The sequence below is a fragment of the Crocodylus siamensis genome, chromosome 1 (genome assembly GCF_052110815.1).
Source record: "Crocodylus siamensis isolate JL-2025a chromosome 1, ASM5211081v1, whole genome shotgun sequence".
In the NCBI taxonomy this organism is placed as follows: Eukaryota; Metazoa; Chordata; order Crocodylia; family Crocodylidae; genus Crocodylus; species Crocodylus siamensis.
In genome coordinates this window covers 150912285-150928243 of record NC_143395.1, presented here as the reverse complement: position 1 = coordinate 150928243, position 15959 = coordinate 150912285, and the positions used below count along the sequence as shown (strand labels likewise).

The following is a 15959-nucleotide window of genomic DNA, read 5'->3' as shown; positions in this document are numbered from 1 at the left end:
GCCACTGCTGCCACTTCCTCTGCTACTCATTCCCCCTGGCTGCCAATATACCATGGATTTATTTTTTTAGCCATCCTCTGCCAAAATGCTAACTATGTCCCTGCTTCAAGGGCTGGATGAAGTTGCTTAGTGGACTGGATCCAACCAGCGGACCATAGATTGCCAGCCTCTGTAGTTGGCAGGGAGTAGGCCTCAAAATATAAACAGTGTAGCTTTGAAGCTGTTTTTCCTGGAGAATGTTTTATGCAATCATTAAAGGTTTTCATCCTACAAGGACGTGAACACATAAGTGCATATTGAGGCCTAAAGTATAGATTCTGCCTCTGAATTCGCTTAGATGCATCTCTGTACCTGTAAGCTTAGTGAGAGAAGAACGTTCAGCTAAGTGAAATGTTCACAGTGAATAATGAATATAGTGGCTAGTGCATAGTAAATAATTTTATAATAATCAAAAATCATTAAGAACATAGAGAAATTTATTTTTAAATGTAATTTCTAGGCTGATCCGTCTCAGGTAATGTGTTAGACGTTTTGAAAAGGAAGCTGCTAAGCACTGTCTTTTCTTTGTAGGGCTGCTGTGGCATGTGTTGGAGCATTTTATGAGAAAATGGGCAGGATGCTGGGCAGTTCTTTTCCAGAAACAGTTAACAATCTCTTAAAGTCTTTGAAAAGTGCAGAGGTGAGTTATAGGAATGTGTCATCTTAGAGCTACAAACCTAGCTTGCTTTAAGGCCCAAACTACTTTCAGTTAAAATGTCTTCATGCTTTTCTTATGTATTGGGCAAGTAGCTACCTGTGCAGCCCATTTCAATATAAAGATGTGTGTTTATTTGTACTGTATAATTGGCTTAAAATTTTGAATATTTTAACGAGTGGAACAAGCCAACATAATCCTTGTAACAGGTACTGGTCTTTGGGGTGTATGTTCTTGTCTTTTTATCTTAGTCCAGTGCTCAGTCCTTTATGACTGAGGTGATTATGGGGATTTCTGCTTTCTTCTGTAAAAAAGGTACAGATCGCTTTCCAGGATCATCTGACCATATATTAACCAACATATTTCTTGTCACTGTCATGGCAAGGCATTGGCAATGCCCTTGTTTCTTCTGCTCTTTGCCTGAGGCTTGTTGTAGGGCTATAAACTGCTTTATGACTTTTATTTTTGTAGACTGTTTTATGACTCTGGGTATGAGAGAGGTCAAGGGTGTTTTATCTTGTCGACCTTTTGGATAAATAGTTGCCTGCAAACGTGAGGGAATTAGACTCGATGGCCCAGGAGGTGGCTTCCGTTCTTAGGTTTCCTTGTTTGCATTTGTGATAGGTTTGATGCTTGGATACAGAGCATACTTTAAAAATTACATGCATCAATACATACGCTTGACATATGTATCCAGGATAAGTGGGGATTGGCTGGTGAAAGACTAACTAAACTAAACTAACTAAATAGCTCATATTTTTTCCCCTTTTTTGTGTATGAAGTAAAATGCAAAAAATCACCTGCATTAATGCAATACTGTTTTCACGGTTAAAACAATAACTTGCACATGTACACTACATTTAAATCCTGTTTCTTATTGAATGTACACTGTAATACTAGGTGTGTATTGTACATAGTGTATTTGAAACAGGAGAGGCAGCTTTTGCTGCACTAGTTGGAGACCTTGGGGAGTTTCTGTTAGGCTTTTAGCAGGGGAGTGTATTACTCCATGTTCACCAAAACCTGGATTTTACACAATGATCTGTTTTAACAACTGAGACTGTTTCACACAAGTATAGAGTATGCTATTACAGATGCTGCACAGTAAGTTTGTAATTGTTGTTCAGTACCAATATATTTTAAGGGGCTTTAGTAAAAGAAGTTCTTATGCTCTGTCGATCTATCATTGTTCTTTTTCTGCAGATATAACTATAATACTGATACTCGGGGACAAAAAATTACTGAGTGCTGCCAATTAAAAACTACTTTTTCTTTGCTTTCTTACTTGCAGTCACAGGGTCGAAGTGAAATACTAATGAGTTTACAGAAAGTTTTAAATGGACTTGGCGGTGCAGCAGCTTCTTGCCATCGTGACATTTATAAGAATGCGCGATCTCTGCTGACAGATCGATCTATGGCTGTACGATGTGCAGTAGCTAAGGTGGGTATGCTTTTTACAAGGTTTAGGAATCCTGTCTCCCTTGTACCCCAAAAGCAGTTAAATGAGGAAAGTGACAAAATTTGCTGTTCATTTGCTTAAGTTTTCACTAATCATTTTATGTTTGGAAGAATGAAAGAGTTTGATGTGGTAAGAAATGTTCATGAGAGAGCTTTTGTATATTTCCATTAAATCTGATATTTGTCTATATAGATGATTGTAATTAGTATGATATTAGTAATAGTAAACTATTTTTGAAGCAAATTCATGATATAGAGAGGAGCCACCTTCATTTGGAGATGCAATCTTTGAAAAAATGGAATTACATTTCTAAAGGTGTTTCATAGAAATTTGGAGCTACAGAAGCAGGAATGTTCTGTGCAGTACAGTATTTTGGGCCTTGTTCAATTTAGTAGTCATGTCCTAAGTAATGTGGCTTCTATTTCTATGTTCTTACTTTCTAATAGAGTTCAGCATTAGGAAGAGTTTTTTTTCCCTGATGTTCAGCCCAAATTTTTGTTGCAAGCTGATGTTTACGTCCTTTAAATATTTATAGGTTATATCCATGTTACTTTTTATTTGTTGATCAATTATGGCAAGTTAGTATTCATGACTAATTCATTTAATTGTTTCTCATAAACCAGTCTTTACCATCTCCTTGTCATTTAAAACTAGATTGGACAAGGTAAAAAGACATGACCTAAACAATACACTCTCATTTACTTATTCTACTCTGTAATATTAGCAATAAAAATGAAGCTGTAATTTAACGCATGCCCATTCCAACACCTAAACTTTATTGCAGTTTTAGATTTTAGAGCAATCCTCAAACAGCAATCTTGCCCCTGGTCCTCCAGTATTTAAGCTGGCTATTATCTATTTAGTGCATGGCACATTCATATTTGACTTGATCCTATGACATAATTATTTTAAAACAACAATGTACACACACAGGACTCATACAGTCTTAGTCCATATACAGGAAAGAATATGGTATAGTAGAGAGAGACCCATATTATCAAGAAGTCTTAGTGTGAAGTGTTAAAATCTCAGTGGACTAAGGAGACTGTATACACTGCCCATTTTAAAATAGAGGGTGGGATAAACTTTTTCCACAAAATTGAGGAGGCCTTTGGTTCATTGTGACCAATACAGTCTGTCCAGATACAGTAAATCAGGAGTGTCAAGCTCACCTGGCCCCTTGCATCAGATTCAGACAGGGACAATTGATGGCAAGAGCAGTGGGGCTGTTGCTTGTACCCTGCTACCAACACGTGGCCCTAACGGGGCTTGCTATTCCACATTTTATCTGCATGCCCTGCCTCCAAATTCTCAGGCCCTGTAGGAGCACATCTCTGCAGTCTGGATCTGGCCTGTGAGAATTTTGTTTGAAACCCTTGTACTCTACAAAAATATTTACTAGATAAGTGTAACCTGTGTGATTGTATTAGTTATCAGAAGAGGGGGAAAAGGGTGTAGTAGTATTCAATAGTTCTTATTTTTCCTCAGTGCCTGCTGGAACTACAGAATGAAGCTGTATTTATGTGGACAGCTGAACTAGAAAATGTGGCAACACTCTGCTTTAAGGCCTTGGAAAACTCAAATTACGGTGTACGTGTTGCAGTGTCAAAGCTTTTAGGCACTGTCATGGCTACAGCATTGATACCAAAGCAAGCAACAGGTATACCGGCTTTATAAAATCATATTGCATGAGATGTCATTTTAGGGAGGATGAGTTACATTTTTGTTTTGCATTGTAAACTTCAATTCTAATTAGCGTACAGTAAACTAAAATGAGTTATAAAATGAGTTAAGTCTGTGCATATCCAGTTATATTCACATAAAGAGGTAGAAGAAATAACTCACTTGAAGCATTTTGCTAGCATAAAACACAAAACTTCTAAAAGTATAGGCACGCCAACCAGGACCTCAAATGTAATCCATCCAGACCCGTAATATACAAGTCACTTCACCTGCATTCTGCCGGTGACCAAACCACCCCCTCCTACTCAGCATTTTAGGCAGGGACAGTTGTATTGGCACCTGGGCAAGCTGTGTCTGTGTTTGTCTGAGAACAGAAATATCCTGGTGTTGGTGTGTAAACACATTACCCTTCTGATGAGTGTTTAGTGAGTGACTGAATGCACAGCCGCTTCTCTCATTGATTCAGTGAAGCAGTTCTGGGGTACTTATTCAGATGGACTTTGTGATGTCCTAAGATAAAGTACTTATCCTGTGAACCTTTTTACGATTTATCTTAGGACAATGGACCTGGTTACTTGAACGATTGTATTTTGTCCCAGGGTAAAATGGTTTATCCTAGGACAAATGCAACATCTGTTTGTAGCCTTAGTTAGCAGGGAAAACTCTTTTTTTCTTTGATATACTTGTCTTTTTTCCCTCTGTATACTCCCAACATTTAATAGTTTTGTGAGTTGGTCTGGTGACACTAAGGAGGATTTAAAAAAAATGGAAATAGATTGGGCATGCTCTGAGGAAACCTAGACACTAGGGTTAAGAGAGAAACTCTAGAGCTGAACTCTCAGAGAGCATGGAAGAGAGACAAACCAAAGAAGTCCTCAGGAAAGAAATACATCATTAACCATAGGAGATTAGTCAGACTCAGAATGAAGTCAAACAGTTAGCCCAGGGACTGCTTGTAATCTGGGACTTCGTCAGATAAAAATGACTGGAGCAGAGGGACCTGGGCATAGTAGTTGAATCACAGGATGACTGGTTGCCAATATGATATAACTGTGAGAAAGAGATAAGATTTGATCTTCGCAGGGATCAATCAAGAAATTTCTAGTAGAGGTAGGACAGTACATAATTGTTCAAGGCACTTATAACACTCCATGGGAGCATTATGTACAGTTCTGGTCACCCTTCATTGGCAGTGTATAGGGGATAGGCGTGCATCCCCTGGAAGTGCTGGTGGAAGTGGACTTCTGGTTTTGCCTGGGGGAGTGCCGCCACCACCCCGTCGGTGATCCGGTGCTCCCCCAGACTTGGGAGGCACCAGTTGCACACCCTCAAAATATTTTAAACTGAGGGGAAGCCTACTAGAATGATAAGGAGAATGGAGAGCATGCTTTAAAAGAGACTAAAAAGGCTGGATATATTTAGTGTAGTGAAGCAGACCAAGAAGGGACATGATTGCTCTCTGTATGTACCTTGATAGCAAGTACTGAGTGGGCAGGAAAGAACTAGTAAAGTAATGGACAGTACTGATACAAGAACAGATGGATATAAACAGGGCATGAATAGGCTGGAAATTAGAAGATGATTTTGGCTAAAATTCAGCATCTTCCATGTTTCAGGGATGTATGTGGTAGCTGGGTTGATCTGAGACAAAAAGAAATGCAAAAATCTCGAACTCTTGGTTTGAAAATGATACCTTTTATTAGACCAACTGAGAAATTGCAAAAAATATTTTTTTCTGCAAGCTTTTGGGCTCATGAACTCCTCATCATGCTCAGGGAAAGTTCAAGATGGTAAAAAGTCCCAATATATAGGAAATAAGCTTCATTTTCACACAGAGGAAGCAGAAGCTGGAAAACTGTAAGAGTGGTGTTAATGGACTCTCCAAATCATTGCTGATGAGGTCTTGTTATATCTCTGATATGAAATACTGCCTTTTTCCTTCCACAAGTGATGCGTCAGAATGTGAAGAGGGCTACACTTGAGGAAGTCTTAGAACTCATGGCCACAGGGTTTTTGCGAGGAGGGTCTGGATTCTTAAAGAGTGGTGGAGAGATGTTAAAAGTAGGAGGGTCTGTCAATCGAGAAGTACGAGTTGGTGTCACACAGGTTTGTAATAATTTTTTGAGAAATTCTCTTTCTTCATTTCAAAATAGAGGAACAGTATTACACTCAGTATTACACTGTAGCTACAGATTTGTGTGTTTAAAAAAAAAAAGTCTCGGATTTGTGATTTTCTTGTTTGTCCCAAAACATTAGAAGAGCATAACCGTGCCATATACTGTGTCAATTAGTGGTTCCTGTAAATTAGCTTCATACTGGTTCATTATCTAGTGATTTGGGTAGATTAGGTGAATTTATCTGCATAAATATTCTTTTAAATTTTTTTGCTTAGCTTGCAGTAGTGGTTGAATTTTTTTAATTATTTTTAAATTGCAATATATGACAACCACAGGTTGAGATTTTTGGCTTTTGTAAGTAAATACAAGAAAAATTCCTTAAATAACAGAGTACTTTAGGTGCTGTCTGCACCTTAAAACTATTTAGAAATTGATATAGTTCAGAATGCAGCTCCTAGTTGAAATTGTGTTTCCTTTAGGGAGAACATCACATTTATCCCCAATCTGTGCTGACTACCTGCTGGTGTTCTAGATAAAGTGTGTACCCTAAATTCATCTCTTCTCCTAAGGTGCCTCTATATTGGGATTTGCTGGGGTGCAGGAAGTCACAGTTACCTAGTTTAAAACTGAAGAGGGTAGGAATAGTGTGCTCCATTTTTCCTCATGCAACTTGTTAAGTTTCATAATTATACAACACCTTGTACTTTTACACATGTCATAATTATTTTAAGTCTATAAATAATAGAACACATTAATCATAATTTAGAATTATGGTTTATATGTAATGGACAAAATGTATATCACTGTTATAGTAAGCTTCTACCTAACTGGTATGATGTGGAATTACAGTTTTAAATAAATAACCATTTATTTATTTAATTTATATGCTACCTTTGTTGGAAAGTATTCCCTCTTCCTGCCCAACCCAGCCTTGCTTTTCATTCCCTATTCACAACCATAACAGAAGACAGTATTTTTTCTCTGTCCCATATTCCCTTCCATTCCTACCCACATTCCCCAAGTCTCACACGTAGGGGAGACCTCCCTCCTCGTTCCCAGCCCATACCTCCCTGTCTTTACTTGACATTTGTGGTGATTGATGAGAGCATTTGTTTTGCAAAATATTTTTCAGTGAATTTGGGGTATTTTTTTTTATTGGATCAGTTTATAGCAATTTCAGGCATTTAATTAAATCTCAAGTTCAGATTTTCTTTAAAAAACTAGAGCAAGTTATGCACAACATATCTTGCATATGCTTGCCATATCTGAAATGAAAACATTAGGAAAAAACAGTCAGTGTGTATTTTTAATTGGATTTTCCTGAAATGCTTCTGAGGTTATGTCTGTATTGCACAATGTAGCATATTGTGGGCACAATGAGTTAGCTTGGTTACTGGGAGGAGTCTCACTATGGTGTATGGAGCTAATTTAACTTAGCTTTCTCTGCTCTGCTCATTCACAACTAGTAGAAAATATTTTTCAGTACAAATGTATCATTAATCTTTTTCTTTTGAATACTAAGTATATCCTCTTGTTTCCATATTCACTATGTATATGTATCTGTATCTACAGGCCTATGTTGTCTTTGTTACAACGCTAGGAGGTCAGTGGTTGGAGCGCAACTTTGCTACATTCTTGTCTCATGTTCTGGATTTAGTTTCCCATCCCCGTGCGACACAGACTCATGTGGAGGCGGTATACTCTCGAAGATGTGTTTCCTTTATCCTGAGAGCAACTGTTGGCAGTTTATTAGGGGAGAAAGCACAGATAGCAGCTGCCAAGGATATCTGTCAAGCCATTGGTAAACAAATGAAGGCAGTAGGTAAGAACCATTTTTGTCTTTACTTAATGATGTACTCAATTTGTTTCTTATGAATGGCCCGCTAGTTTTGTCCAGGTTTGTCATTGTCTTCCAAGTCAGTAGAGGTGCACTGACCGTTGCATTGGTCCAATATCGGATCAGTACCGATATAAAGAAAAGTGGCTGTATTGGAAATCGGCTTGATGGGGCTGATAATTTGACCGATAAATGCCCAAGTTGCATGCAGCTGCAGCATAGCACTCAGTCACTGAGGAGCAGAGCTGACAGCATGGAGAGCTGCCTCCAGCTGGTAAGTTTGGTGTGGTGGGAGGGGAGAGGGAAGGGGTGTGGGGGGGCAGATCAACGCCCCGCGTGGTGAGGGAGGGGGCAGGGGCAGGTGCTGCTGAGGCAGGGTGGGTCAGGCGTGGGGCAGAGCCGCAGCTCATGAGGGGGGTGGCTCTGGCCACTGCTTGTACCCCAGGAGGGCAGTGGAGGCAGGGCATGTGCCCCCAGATCTGCATGTGGCAGGGCAGGCGGACTGCAGCCTTGGGCTGGAGCTGGAGCTGGAGCTGCATGGGGCTTTTCTCGCCAGGGGCTAGGCTCAGAGGGGGTGTTGGTGGCACTGGGAGGGGGCTGCAGCCACCCCAGATTTTGCCACAGCTCCGCTCCCAGCGACATCACCGCCAGCTGCCTGGTGCAGCCCTAGCTCATCTTGGCGTGTGGGTGGAAGCGGGGCATTGAGCCAGGGTTGTGCCAGGCAGCTGGCCACAATGGCACTTGGAGTGGAGCTGCAGCAAAATTTGGGGTGGCTGCAGCCCCCTCCCAGCACCGCTGGCACTTGCTCTGAGCACAGCCTCCAGCAAGAAGAGCTCCGCAAAGCTCTGGCTCCAGCCTGCCTGCCCTTCCCAGCACAGATTTGGCACATTCCCCCGCAACGCCCTCCTGGGGTGCAGTCAGCAGAGCCACCCCTCCCCCTGTGAACTATGGCTCCGTCCTGTGCTGGCTCCAGCTCGGCAGGGCAGTGCCTGCCTCTTCCTCTGCCCCCTCCCTCACCGCGGGGGCATTGATCTGCTCCTCCCACTCTCCTTCCCTCCCCACTCCCCTTCCACTACACCAGACTTACAAGCTGGAGGCAGCTATATTGGAAATTGGTTCGGCATCCACCGGCATGCTTCTTTAAATATTGAGTATTGGTACTGGCCCCCAAAATCTCTATCAGTGCACCCCTACAAGTCAGTATTTTTCTCTTTATTACTGTATTACTGAATTATTACTGTAGTTATGCTCCAAAATGGCTCAGGTAACTTTTTCAGTCAAGGCTGAGTTAAGTCTTCCAGGTAGCTTAGTTTTACTCTGAAGACGAATTTTTTTAAGTAGCAGAGATTTCTGCATGTCATTGCAATGATTTCCATAGCAAATTTGCTTAGTTAAAGTCAGCAGAAAATCCTAGTATCCCAAATTTTGTCTGTTTTAAAAATTGTTTTACTAGCTGCCCACGGTGTGAGAATGATGAAATAAAAACTTCAAATTGGTACCTTCTTATTAGGAATCTGTCCTTGCTATTTTGTAGACTGGTGGAGATTTAAATTGTGACTAAAAAATCACTCCTGATCAGACTTATTGTCTTCTAAGACTTTAATAGACACCAAAATCTTTTCTGTGTTATCACAGACCATAGATGTTCCTGCTAAGACAGTGGGGAAGAATCAAAGTATAGATGTCATGGAAATATACATAGCAGAATCCATCAAATTACATTTGTCTCATACTGTCATTTTAGTGTTAATGTAATTTGCATTTTCTTGTGAGCTTGTCACACATTCTTTGCCCACATGTGTGTGCATGTAGATTCTTAATACAGAATCCCAAACTCCTAATATAGTATTATTCCTACATATTTTGCATATATGGGTATACATATAGATGTTCTGTATGTCTGTTTTTTCATAGTCATGTTTGACATTTTATAACTCTCCATTTCTCAGTCAAATGGCTTTTTTAATTATAATGGCACCCCCTATAATTTCTGAGAATCTACTGTAACTTGACGCTTTGCTGGGCAATTTACTTTGGCTTTGCTGTAAAGATGTTACTTTTTTTCTGAATTAACTTGCTTTGCCAAGCCTTAAGAGGTAGAAAACGATTTGCATTTTTAATGTAACTGCGAACCTTAATTTTTCCTTTCTCTCTTATGTAGTGATTTTTATGTGCATCCATTCAAGTGTGAAATGAGAGTTTAGTAGGATATTTTGATTTTCTTTTTTCCAGAAGCAGTAGTGAATGATGCTAACAGTGAAAATAAATCGGGAGCTGCTGATGTAGCTGCAAGCCAACATGTGATGGTGTGTGCCCTTCAAGAGCTGGGTAGCTTAGTTCAGAGTTTGAATGCCACTGCATCTCCTCTTATTCAAGAACCCTCCATAGGTATGAAAGTGAAGTTGAATGGTACTATGTAGCATTTCATAAGATATATTGACCAGTTAACATGAAATCAGTGTAGCTAAAACTGGTCTATATGAAGTTTATAAAATTATTCAAAGCATTTTGCTTCAAATTACAACTTCAAACATTGGAGTGAGTTTGCTCTTTCTGGTTCCTAGCGCTCGTCATAGATTGAGCTACTTGTACCTCCTGTAGTTAAAGTTGTTCAGTATTTCCCATTATAAAGACCCTAAATTTTCTGTGTTGAATTTCTGTTTCAGGCTAAGCGTTTGGAGAATTTCAGCAGAAATGTTTCAGCATTTCTGTCATAATATCAAGGAAAAATATGTTGTTTGGTCTTACAGCATTTTAATTGGAAAAAAATCTGCCATCTCCAAATGTCGGTCTTGAAATTTTAGAAGTGATTGCTTTTGTGCTCGGCATACATCTTTTTGCTGCCTGCTCCTCCCCCAAAAGAAAAAAAAAGAAAAAGAAAAAAAACCACATTTGCCGAAATTATAAACTTTAAACATCTCAGTTCTCACACCTTTAATAGGATTTGAATTTGGTAACAAACATCTCTGAAAAGCGTAATCACGTATGACCTTCTACATTCTTTGGGGTTGAGGCAGACTTTTCTTACAGTTGCTTCCCATGACTACAAGTGGGGCACTGAACCTTAGGACAAAGGTGACTCTTTTCTCTGTCCTCGGGGTTGCTGGTGCCCATGCAGTAAGATGGGGGAAGCAGCCTTCTCCAAGTGTAGATGGGACAAGAGCTAGGGCAGAGGGAATAGATTGGGGAAGTGAGCACTTCTAGGGTGACCCTTCCTTCAGAGGATGGGATGGGTGACAAAATGCCTGAGTAGATGCAGGGGGGAGACTGAGTTTGGGTTGAGGAGTAGTATACAGTGGGCCAAGGAATGGCACAGAGATGTGGATACTGGGAATTGTTAGGCTGGAACATCATAGGGTGCAGAGAAAATGGGGAAACAATCACTACAGTTGTAGGTGGACTAAGAGACGGGACTGTAACAAGGACAGACTGGAAGGAGTCTGCATAGCATGCACTCTCATCCAGAACCTGGAATGAATCAACCTATTGCTTCCAACCACTGATCTTTTGTTAGCAAATATCTGTGAAACACTGGCAACATGGATCTTATCCCCTATGCAACATATAGAATTACAGCCTGTTACCACTATCAGTTACTTCATTAGTTCAAGTGTCAGAGGTCTTCCCTGTGTACCTGACAGTTCCAACCCTTCTGGTATACTATGTGGGGGTCAGTATGATGCCATCGATAGAAATTCTGTTGATTTGGTTTGTTTTCTTTGAAAACATAGGCAGGGCCGAATTATGACATGCTGGGGCCCTAAGCTAGGGGTTCCCAACCTTTTTATTTTGCGGCCCGGCAAACAGCAGACCACCACACAGAGCTCTGTGGCCGGAGTTTCCTGCCGGAACACAAGTAAAGATACTTCCACCCCCTGGCTGGGGGGTAGGCCCAAACCTCAACTGCAGCTGCTGCGGGCCCTGTGGTAGGAATCGCGGCCTATCTGTGGGGCTGCAGTTTGCTGGTCTGTGGTCACTTCTGGTCTGGCAGCTAACCCTTCGCAGCCCAGGGCTTGATTTAGAGGCCCCTCATAATGTGAAGCTTACTTAGTTTATGCCTAAATCTGGCACTGAATATTGGCATTTACATAAAAAAACGTACTAAAAGATGTGGGTTGTAAAGTCAAGCACTTCAGCGTTAGGAAATGTGAGAATTAAGCTTGCTTTTGTAACCTTACTTTGGACCCCTGTACATTGTAATAAGGAAGACGTTTTTAATTACATGGTTACAGACTATTTTTTCACAGGGTTGCTGGAGACCGTAACCTCAGTTCTCCTTCATCCAAGCATGGCTGCTCGACTTGCTGCTGCATGGTGCTTGCGCTGTGTAGCTGTAGCGTTGCCTTTCCAGTTGACTCCATTTCTGGACAGATGTGCGGAACGGCTCAACAATCTGAAGACCTCTCCTGAAGCTGTTAGTGGCTATAGTTTTGCAATGGCTGCTTTACTCGGTGGAGTACATCAATGTCCCTTAGGTATTCCTCATGCAAAAGGAAAGGTGAGATAAAAGTGCAATTTTAGTCTGTGTAGCTACTGTATATAACAGTATAAAAGCTAAAGATATTTGTATCCAGAAATAAGTAATTCCACAATTGTGCAACACTGACCATTAAAATTATATTGATATAACTCATACCTGATAAATATTTAAAAAACCCATGAGCTTCTGTATTTCAGACAAGGTGTTTCCCAGGTTTATTTTCATTTTTCTAGTTTAATGGAAGTGTGTTTTGGGATGTCAGTCAGAAATGTGATTGCACAGACAGGTTGTCCATGTCAACACTGCTAACACTCTGTTATTTGCACAAGAAACATGTGATCTGTTCTTAACACAAATTATCTGGTTTGAAGACATCTTTACATTATATTATAGCACAAGTAACAGCTATTTTCTGATAGTTTCTTTAAGTGATTTAACTTGCATTGTAAATCCATTATTGTATGTAATCGTTGCAGATGGTAGTAAGTATTGCTGAGGATCTATTACGAACTGCTGCTCAGAACAGCAGATTGTCTTTACAGCGCACTCAAGCTGGGTGGCTTTTACTTGGAGCACTTATGACTTTAGGTTTGTACTAGTAGTTTTTTTTTAATATTGTTTTAACCTGTCTGGCATTTTGGATTTGTCTGCTTCAGTAAATGTTTGCTGTGCAGTGGTAATCCAGTACCAGTCTAATGCTAGGGGACAGAAGGCATATTAGTACTTCAGTGTAAAACAGCAAGATAGTAAGAATTACCATATCAGGTCACACTGCTGCTATCTTCTGCTGAGTTCTTCCTCTAGCAACTGCATATAACTGATATGTGGAGAAAGGCAAATCTCCCCACACCAGTAATGTATCTTACCTAATAAGTAATGCTATAGTAGGGAAAGGGACTTCTTTTCTGCTTCTATCAGTACAAGATGTCATTATCCATTTCAGTATCTCGCATCTTGAGCTCAAATGCAAATGTTAAAGGTCCTAACATTATGTAGTAGTAGTTTTTGAAATCCAACCCATTATTTGGCTCTGATGTTCTGTGACTCTGGGTTCTGTAAATAAATTATATAGTGAGAAGATTTAAATATTCTCTTCTTAAATGTCCATGTTCTTGGAGAATTTTTAATTTTAGGAGACATGATGAAAAGGACTTTGGTGCTTTCAATGCACTGTAATAGTTTGATCTCAGTCAAGTTCCACCTGAATTTCTTTCTTTTTTATCTAAATAATCCTACCTGTAACATTTTATTATAAGAATGCCTAATGATGCATTTAGCTGCTTTCATTATCCTTTTCTGAACTTTTAAATGTAAAAAAATAGTTTGCAGGAGTGGCTTTTTTTTTTTTATAGTTTACAGAACTTCTTGAAAGAACTGACCACTCAGTTATTTAGTTCATAACTATCAGTTATTTTTTGTAATAGTAATACAATGAGATTAAGGTTGTTTAAAGAACTTGTTTTACTCAGAATATTAAGAATACAATGAAGTAAAGACCAAAACAAGATTGGTAGGTGTTAGTCATACATTAATTGATGAAAACCTAGACTTTTAGAGGGACATTGGCTCCTTAAATTTGATCTCAAATTATAAAACAAAATGTTACTGAACTCAAAGTCAATAGATGTGTCTGTAATTTAAAAAAGAAACATACCATTGCAATTTATTTGAAGCACTTTTAACTGGGAAATGAAAATTACTAATTTTTCCCCCCCTCATTAATCTGCTCAGGTGAAATGGTTTCAGTTTTTTGTTCTTAAAATTTTCAAATTTGTTTTTATAAATTCCCAGTATATTTCTATTTAAAAGTAGGTACTGCAGTTTCAGATTAATATTTTCGTGGTTAGGTCCTTCTGTTGTTCGGTACCATCTACCAAAGATGCTGCTGTTATGGAGAAATGTGTTTCCTCGTTCCTTGAAGGAGCTGGAAGCAGAGAAGGCACGAGGAGATTCTTTTACATGGCAAGTAACGTTGGAAGGTCGTGCTGGAGCTCTGTGTGGTAAGGCTTACAAAGAAGTGGTCAAAGTTCGTGTGTTGTTTTTTTTAAATGCATATTAATTTCAAAATCGCAAATAACAAAGAATTTGTAACTTCACATCTTTTTTTCAAAATAGATTTGAAAAAGAAAACAAAGTTTTGAATTTTTAATTACTTTTAATAATTTCATTATTACTTACCTCATTTATAGGGTTAATACAAATAGATTTGTTATTCATTGCTTATTGGCTAACCTATTAATATCCCTATTTTGGTTAATTGGTGACATTTTTAATTTCCATTTCTGTTTCAATTAAGCATTGAAATAATTTTCCATTATTAGCTATGAGAAGTTTTGTTGCCCACTGTCCTGAACTGCTTACTGAAGACGTAATCAGAAAATTGATGACACCTATAGAATGTGCCATGACAATGATGTCACAGTAAGTAGACACTTAAAAATTTTTCCATCTCTCTGCTTAATTTAACTGGACATTTAAAATAGATTTAAAATTATCCTTATTGTTGCTATAAACTGATAGTTTAAGTTGTCAAAATTCAGCACATTTAGTAAGTTAAAATATTAGCAGTTTTTCTGCTCTTCCCACTCAAAAAGGATATTTAAGAATAAAATTAACCTATTTTTATTACTGATCAGTTCTGTGTCTTCAAATTTAATGAAAATATTTATTTAAGTCTTAAGTATTTTGTAAAAGTTTATTATTAAAGAACCTAAATTTTGGACCATTTGAACATTTATAGTCATAGTGACTTACTATTACTTTTGGATTTTATATGAGGGTATATAATACTAGTTTCATCATTAATAAAGTTCCCCTAAGTATTGTTACATCTGAAAATAAATTAATAATTTAAATGTGTTTCTCCAAATAGTTTCCCGAACTATTTACTATTATCTCAGCTATGAAATGCACATGGCAAAGACATTTTGTAAATGCTGTATATTTCTGTACTTAAACTCTTTTTATTGTTTATTTTTTATTTTTTTACACTGTAGTATTCCATCAGTTATTAAAGCCCATGGAGCTCATCTTAAAGCTAGTGCAGCTATGGTCCGATTAAGACTTTATGACATTTTGGCTTTGTTACCTCCAAAAACTTATGAAGGTAAATAACGATATATATGGTCGTTTCCTTTAAAACATGTACTAGGTGTTTCTTTTGATGGAATCTTGGGGAGTGGTTGTTGAGGCTCAGATATCAAAGTTCTGTCATTTCAGTATAAATACAGGAATAAGAAGATTCCATGTTGCTATTTCAAAATAAAAGGTAGTACCTATAAGAGAGAGAAACCTTCTAACATTCATATACTACGTTCCTTGCTCTTAAATATAATGTGGTTATTTAGATTGGGGATGTCAGATATATGGCATGCTAGGGTACTGGTGGGCCAGGGAATTTGAGGGCATGGGTACTGCTGGGAAGAGGCATATTGCATAATCTGTGGTCCCATTGCCCTATTAGACATGTTCCTTGATGGCAGGGGGTATTGACGTATCCCTACTCAGCCTGCTGGGCTGCTTGTTCTGTTTTCTCTCCTGTGGTAAGGGACCTCTTAGCCCCTGGCTGATGCTTGCCTCTCTGCTTATGCTGAAAGCAGTCATTTGGCCCATGGCTGTTGCCCCACTGCTGCCACTTCTGATCCTGTTGCAGCCTCCACTTCTGCTGCAGATCTGGCTGCAAGGAGCCC

At 39.0% G+C, this 15959-nt stretch overlaps 1 protein-coding gene across 1 annotated transcript in view; it reads left to right on the top strand.

Moving 5' to 3' along the window:
- HEATR5B (HEAT repeat containing 5B) overlaps nucleotides 1-15959 on the top strand; it is a 90738-nt gene that overhangs the window by 9549 nt on the left and 65230 nt on the right. Inside the window, exons 5-15 of the mRNA XM_090045366.1 lie at nucleotides 571-679; nucleotides 1986-2135; nucleotides 3642-3813; nucleotides 5785-5942; nucleotides 7526-7775; nucleotides 10023-10178; nucleotides 12038-12288; nucleotides 12747-12858; nucleotides 14118-14270; nucleotides 14592-14691; nucleotides 15267-15376. Coding sequence (XP_089901492.1) covers nucleotides 571-679; nucleotides 1986-2135; nucleotides 3642-3813; nucleotides 5785-5942; nucleotides 7526-7775; nucleotides 10023-10178; nucleotides 12038-12288; nucleotides 12747-12858; nucleotides 14118-14270; nucleotides 14592-14691; nucleotides 15267-15376 — 1721 coding nt within the window. The remainder of the gene's footprint in view (nucleotides 1-570; nucleotides 680-1985; nucleotides 2136-3641; nucleotides 3814-5784; nucleotides 5943-7525; nucleotides 7776-10022; nucleotides 10179-12037; nucleotides 12289-12746; nucleotides 12859-14117; nucleotides 14271-14591; nucleotides 14692-15266; nucleotides 15377-15959) is intronic.